This window comes from Monodon monoceros, unplaced genomic scaffold (genome assembly GCF_005190385.1).
Source record: "Monodon monoceros isolate NGI ecotype Baffin Bay Population unplaced genomic scaffold, NGI_Narwhal_1 Super_Scaffold_2, whole genome shotgun sequence".
In the NCBI taxonomy this organism is placed as follows: domain Eukaryota; kingdom Metazoa; phylum Chordata; class Mammalia; order Artiodactyla; family Monodontidae; genus Monodon; species Monodon monoceros.
In genome coordinates this window covers 93,746,287-93,753,268 of record NW_021703776.1, presented here as the reverse complement: position 1 = coordinate 93,753,268, position 6,982 = coordinate 93,746,287, and the positions used below count along the sequence as shown (strand labels likewise).

Below are 6,982 nucleotides of genomic sequence, written 5' to 3'. Positions count from 1 at the left end.
GGGGTGGGGGGATTATAAAATAGGGATCTAAAGCCCCCTTCTCCATAATCACTCTCAAGTAGGCACGTGTGTCCCCACCCCTACCTGTTACTCTCTCCCCCTTTAGCAAAACAAAACAAAAACTCCATAAAAGTTAAAACAGCGCATCTGCTGCACAAAGCTGTGCAAAATCCGATTCGCGGCAAACTTAGAACTCTTTAACCTTGATTTTGACCTTCCCACCAGTTTTAGGTAGAAATCCAAGCAGCAGCCACTCTATAGCTTTAGCTGGAATGGACGTGTCTGGTGTTGTAACGGGCACGTTTCCTTCCCAGCAAGCACATCACTGGGCGGCATTTCTGCCTACACTCCTAGACTCAGTTCTCTTGGTGGAGCTCCGTGGACCGCCGAGAATCCCGTCCGGCACGGGGTGCAAGGCCGGTCGCTGGCCACCAGGGGGCAGCCCCTCAACTCAGGAGCCGCCCTGAGGCGGCGACACGACAGCCTGGGTTCTCCGGCGCCGCACCCCCGGACCGGAGGGGAGGGGGCCCAGTTCCACGCGGGGCCCAAGCAGAGCCTCGGCCGTGGGTTACGTTGCTGTTGGGGGATTCTTCGCCCCGAGTCTGCCTTATTGGAGACTTGGCGTGTGCTTTCCTCACCGACTGTGACAGCAACTTTGCGGAGCTCCCTCTCGCTCCGACGCGACCCTCGGAGAGCCCGGGGTAGCCGGTTTCGGCCCGGACACCCGAGGGCCGAGAGGCCCCACCTCCCGGGGGGGGGCGGGGCGGCCTGCGAACCCCGCAGCAGCCCGGCCCCACCCCCGGCGCGGCGGGGAGGAGCCTCCCGGGCACCGCCCCCTCGCCCCGCCCCGCCCCGCCGCTCCTGCCGCGCCGGGACCGCCTGCCGAACCTCGGCTCCGGCCTCCACGCTCTGGCCTGCACCGCGCACCCCGGCCGCCCCAGCGTGAGTTTGCCGATCCGAGCGGGTCCGTAGGGTGGGCCGGGGGCCGAGCATCTGGGGACACGGGTACGCCCCAAGGTGTCAGTTACAGATCCGAGAAGATTCCCGGCAATCGGGGTGTCTGTCTTCTTAGGTTCACGTTCTTGTTTTCGTTTCGCCCTTCTTTCCCTATTTGCTGTTTGTCTCAAGACACTTTTCTCCCGCCTCTTTGAATTTGTGAGTCAAGAATTTGACAAAAGATGTGTGATTGTGTGTGGGTGTGATTCTGGGTGCGCGCGCGCGGGCATGTAGTTATGGAGAGTTGTGGGCAAAGTTCTGAGAACATATTTATTACTCATCTCCTGGGTTTTTTGGTGCTTTTCCTGTAAAACTAGGGAGGCCCGGATTCGTGAAAGACCTCCCTTGTCCTGTCAGAGGTGGTTGGCTCGACCTCAGGCTTCCTGATCTCTCGCTGCCTTTTCCTACCCCAAACCCGCAAGCTGAGCTCACTCACCCACGGGCTCCATACTCCAGCTGGGAACTGGTGCTTTTTTGTGAATTCACTTTACTGGGGGCAATATTAAGAGGTGGCAGATGGGAACGGCAGTTTAAAACCAAAAAAAAAAAAAAAAAGGAGCTGGAACTGTACAAGGAATACAGGGCATGCTCAGGGAGCCAAGCGTACCAGAGATTTGGTGGAGAAAGTGAAGGAAGAAGTCTAAAAAACTGTGGAGAGCCTGTACCCTGGAGGCTTAAAATCCGGGGTGAGCCACTCAGTTTTTACCTGGGGGAGTGGATGAACCTGAGAGATCTGATTAGGAAGACATGTGAGTAGGATGGCTTGAGGGAGATTGTTGGTGGGAATGTATCCTGGGGACAGAAACCAGATTGGTTTCATCTAGATATGAATGTAAACTGAAGGGACTGATATTTGAGAGATACGTGAAAGAAGATGAACAAAATGAGGTGGCTGACGGTGTACGGAAGCAGGAGGGAGGAAGGACAGAGGCAGATGTAGTGGAAGGGAAGGGTTTGGTGTCTGTCAGTTTAGGTTGTTCCCCAAAGCAAAACCTGATAGAAGGACCTGAGTGCAGGTAGTTTATCTGGGAAGTGAGCCCAGTACTGCACAGTGAAGACATGGGGAGGAAGAGACCAGGAAGGAGGGGAAGCCAGCAAGGAAGGGCTGTCGCTGAGCTGTTTACCGCTGTGGGCACCTGGAACTCAATTCCTTGGGTGACCTTGTGAGGGGCTCCAGAATGCACCTAGGACAGCCCTGTGGCATTTATCCGTGACGCCCTCCCCCGGGTGAAGCTTACCCTGTATCAGCTCACCGCCACTTCAGGGCACCTGCCAGGTGAGAAAGGTTTCCCAGTGCCCAGGAAAGTCCTCCAGGGCAGTTGCTGGAGTCACAGGCGGTCCGGGGCCCCCAGAGCACCTGCTACATGGCTCTTGTCACTTAGGAAGCTAGAAAAGACAGCAGAGGAACAGACACTAGTGTTTTCTCAGTGCTCATTGTACACCTGACACTGGACAAGGCATTTTTATTCACATTCTCTTCATCTTCAAAAACAATCCTCCAAGGGCTGTACTATTCTCCTTATGTAAATGGAGAGACTAAAGTGTAAGTAATTTATCGAAGAGGAGCTGCTCTGAAGGGAGTAATTAACTCAGTTCTAGGCACACCAAATTTTAAAAGACCTGGTAAACCTCAGGACGCTCCCCAAGTAGAGGCGGGGAGCTCCCTAGTTAGGGCAGATATGATAAATTGGGAGGCGTTTCCAATTCATTTGGTCAAAGCTACCAGAAGAAATTTAGTTTCTGAAAGGTCAACTGACCTTTTCTTCCAGAGAAGAAAATGCTAAGTCAGCTCAGGTCTCACCTTGATCTACCTGCTCCGTGGGATCCAGCCCCGCCCTCACTCCATTCAGGTCCTGCTCCTCCCTGTGTGTTCCTCCAGCCACCCTGGGGCTTCTCACTGCTTAAAATGCTCTCTTGCAGCATTTCAGGCCTCAACTTAAATGTCAGTTTTCAGCTTCAAGGTCACTTTTTCCTGTAGGCCTTTCCTGTCACCCAATCTAATTTTCCGGTTGCTCGATATCACATCATTGTTTTATTTTCATCTAACACTTATTAATTGCTGCATTTTATCTGTTTATCTACCTACCTAATTATTGTCCTTCCCCTTCTCAAATATTAAGCTCGTGAAAGCAGGGACCTTGTCTGTTGTGTTCCTTGCTGTACCCCAGGCTGTGGCACACAGTGGGGGACCTGACAAGTAGTCTTCATCTGAATGCATTTAGTTGTTTTTGTTTTCACTCATTCCTTCATTTGTTCTGACCAAGCTCAGTCTTTGCTTTCTTCTTCTGCAGCTGACTGAACCATGGCGACAACTCCTGCTGCTGCCTTTGAGGCCCTCATGGATGGAGTGACAAGCTGGGATGTCCCTAAAGGCCCCATCCCCAGTGAACTCCTTCTAACTGGAGAGGCTGCCTTCCCGGTGATGGTGAATGATCGGGGCCAGGTCCTCATTGCTGCGTCCTCCTATGGCCGAGGCCGCCTTGTGGTTGTGTCCCATGAGGGCTACCTGCTGGACGCCGGCTTGGCCCCATTTCTTCTCAATGCAGTGGGCTGGCTCTGTCCCTCTCCTGGGGCTCCCGTTGGAGTGCACCCATCCCTGGCATTACTAGCAAACATCCTGCAGGGCTCTGGGGTTGAGGCACAGATTCAGCCAGAACCGAGAGAACCCCTGGGGGTTTATTGCATCAATGCCTACAATGACACCATGACTGCAGAGCTGATCCAGTTTGTGAAACGTGGAGGGGGCCTGCTCATGGGGGGCCAAGCCTGGTATTGGGCCAGTCAGCATGGTCATGACAAGGTGCTGTCCAAGTTCCCAGGGAACCAGGTGACCAGTGTGGCTGGTGTGTACTTCACTGATACCTGTGGGGACAGAAGCCGGTTCAAGGTCTCTAAGAAGGTGCCCAAGATCCCTCTCCAGGTCAGGTGAGTGGTGTTTCCCTATGGGGAGTCTGATGTATGTTCACAATAGATTTGATCCCCCTCTTCGGTGAGCTTCCAAATACACATGATTTTCCACTGCTTTTCAGAACCACTACAAATAGAAAATAGGACAATTAAAATGCACTGAAGCCCAAGAGCGGCTGGGTTCTCACTGCCACTCCCACCTGTGGCCAAAGCGACAGTCTAAAACTTGTCTTATTCATCAATCTGTCTAGTGCCTGAGACTTGGAAAGTGTGTGTCAATATCTCTTAAAGGAATGGAAAAGCATTTGTTTCTTTGTGTGAGGCACATACCATGTGCCAGGCCCCATGCAGAAGACCCTTGCTGTCTTGACACTTATATTCCAGTGGAAAATTAGGCAACTAAGGAAACAAATAGATACATACTCTAGCAGGTATTGATAAGAGCTACAAGGAAAGTAAAGCAGGATACGTGATAAAGTGACCGCGAGGGGAGTGGAGAATGTTTTAGTTAGGGTCATCAGGGAAGGCTTATCAATCAGGCCTGGTCAGCGTTAACTGGTGTTTCAAACAGAAGGGATTTAATATGGGTAGCTGACTAAGCAGGCGACATAGCTGAAAGCTGCACAGGAGGCAGCGAGGTAGCCAGGAGATGAGCAGCAGCAGGACTGGCAGAGGCAGTGGTGGTCCAGCAGCCCAGGGGCTGCAGCCACCTGGTGGAGGCCTGTCCAGCAGGAGCCGGGACCCCAGATGCGGGGGCTGTCTGATGGGACCTGGAGCCTAAGAGAAGACACAGTGATGGCCAGAGACACAGCCTGAGAGAGACACATACCTCCGCTCCTTCCTCCTTCCTGCCTTCGGGCTTGGCTGATGGACTGAATGTGGAGTGAGGGGGGGAAAAGAGAAGTCAAGCATTTTGGTGGTCGAATGACTTAAAGGTGAGTGTTGGGGCTTCCCTGGTGGCGCAGTGTTTGAGAGTCCGCCTGCCGATGCAGGGGACGCGGGTTCGTGCCCCGCTCCGGGAAGATCCCACATGCCACAGAGCGGCTGGGCCCGTGAGCCATGGCCGCTGAGCCTGCGCGTCTGGAGCCTGTGCTCCGCAGCGGGAGAGGCCACAGCAGTGAGAGGCCCGCTTATCGCAAAAAAAAGGTGAGTGTGTTGCCACGTAAGGAGCTGTGAAAGTCTATGAGAAGACAGATTAGAGGAGGTCTGGAGTTTAGTTTTGGATATCTGGGGTTCTAGGTAACTTGTTATCAGTGACTCACTGTGCTTGGCCACATGTAACAGAAGCCTTATCATAGTGGATTGACCACGTAGGAGTTTATTTTTCTCATGTAACAAAGTCCGGGCAAGACAATCAGGCCTGGGGCACTGAGTCCCTGCTTCATGATGACCAGGTTCGTTCATGCAAATCCATTCTCTCCCTCTCTCGCTCCCTTCCTCCCTCGCCCTCCATCTCTCTCTTGCTCTCTCCCCACCCCCGTGGCCCCCACCCCTCCCATCACAATGTTTCACTTTTATCTTTATGGTTACAAGATTGGTACTACTGCTTCAGGCACTATAATTACACCCCTGCAAGAATAAGCTAGAATGAATACACCTGAATATGTCCCTTCTAATGCAGAAAATAATATATTTTCTGGGAGCCCTGACCATTAGGCTTCTATTATATTTCAGTGGCCAAAATTAGCTCACCTGGCCAACTCTAGCTGCCAGAGGGTCTGAAGGGCCGAATATTTTTAAATGCGCCCTGGCATCTCTGAAGAAATCAAGACTCTGCTACAAGGAAGGGCGTACACATATTTAGTATGCATTTAGCAGTGTCCTCAGCCCCAAGTCCTGGCTCCCTTGGTCTTCCTTCCCTCTGAGAGGGTTGGGAGGTGATTAGTTACTCAGAGAGGCAGGGTGGATCTGATTCACTCCAACTTCTCTTTAATTCGAAGGGACAAACAAGGTTAAATCCCATCAACCTAACTGCTCTTAATTGTTCCGAAGGACTCCTGTCCATCAAACTAAACCTGTTTTTCTTCATCCACGCCTGCATTTTTCATCTCTGCCACTGAATCTGAAGTATATTTTATGTTTGTTTTAACTTTTAATTATGGAAAAATTCAGAGATATGCAAAGGTAGAGAGAACAGTACAAAGAGCCCCCATGCAGCCATTACCCAAGCTCAGTAACAGCCAACTCAGTCAATCTAATTTTATCTATAGCCACACCCCCGCTTCACCCCAGATTATTTTGAAGCAAATCACAGACATCATATCATTCCATCTGTTTTTTAATATGTATCCCTAACGATGTAAATCGTTTTGAAAACATAACCACAAGGCACCATTATCATACCCAAAAGTAGTAATACTCTCTTAATGTCATTATTCGTTTCCATAACTGTCTTATTTTTTCAGTTTGTTGGAATTGGTCTTTTATTAAAACCCAAATATTTTGATTGCTTGATATGAATTTTATGTCTCATATAATGTTGTTTCTTTTCCAATTCTTTTTATCTCTTGCTGTTTTGTTGAAGAAACTAGGTACTTTGTCATGAAGTTTCCCCACAGTACAGAATGTGTTTCCTTCAAAACAATCTGAGTTTTGCTGATTGAACCCCTGTGGTGTCGTTAAATGTATTCCTCTGTTCTCTATATTTCTTGTAAATTGGAAGTTAGATCTGGATTCTACAGCAGGGATTGGCAAACTATGGCCTGTGGGCCAGCCCCCTGTTTACATAAATAAAGTTTTATTGGAACACAGCGGTGTCCATTTGTGTCCATATTGTCTGTGGTTGTTTGCACAGGCTCCGGATGTGCAGGTTCAGCGGCCATGGCTCACGGGCCCAGCCGCTCCGCGGCATGTGGGATCCTCCCGGACCGGGGCACGAACCCGTGTCCCCTGCATCGGCAGGCGGACTCCCAACCACTGCGCCACCTGTGGTTGTTTTTGAGTTACAGTGGCAGAGTTGAGTTGTGTCAGTGGAAAACATGTGGCCCACAAGCCTAAAATATTTATTATTGGGCTGCTAAGAAAAAGTTTCCCACCTCCTGGTTGAGAGGCTTGATCAGATTCATGTTCGAATTTTATA

The 6,982-nt window shown here is 50.7% G+C and overlaps 1 protein-coding gene across 1 annotated transcript in view; it reads left to right on the top strand.

The window, feature by feature from the left end:
- The first annotated feature begins 876 nt into the window (after positions 1 to 876).
- TCAF2 (TRPM8 channel associated factor 2) overlaps positions 877 to 6,982 on the top strand; it is a 28,140-nt gene continuing 22,034 nt past the window's right edge. Inside the window, exons 1-2 of the mRNA XM_029233455.1 lie at positions 877 to 942; positions 3,288 to 3,921. Coding sequence (XP_029089288.1) covers positions 3,299 to 3,921 — 623 coding nt within the window. The 5' untranslated portion in view covers positions 877 to 942; positions 3,288 to 3,298. The remainder of the gene's footprint in view (positions 943 to 3,287; positions 3,922 to 6,982) is intronic.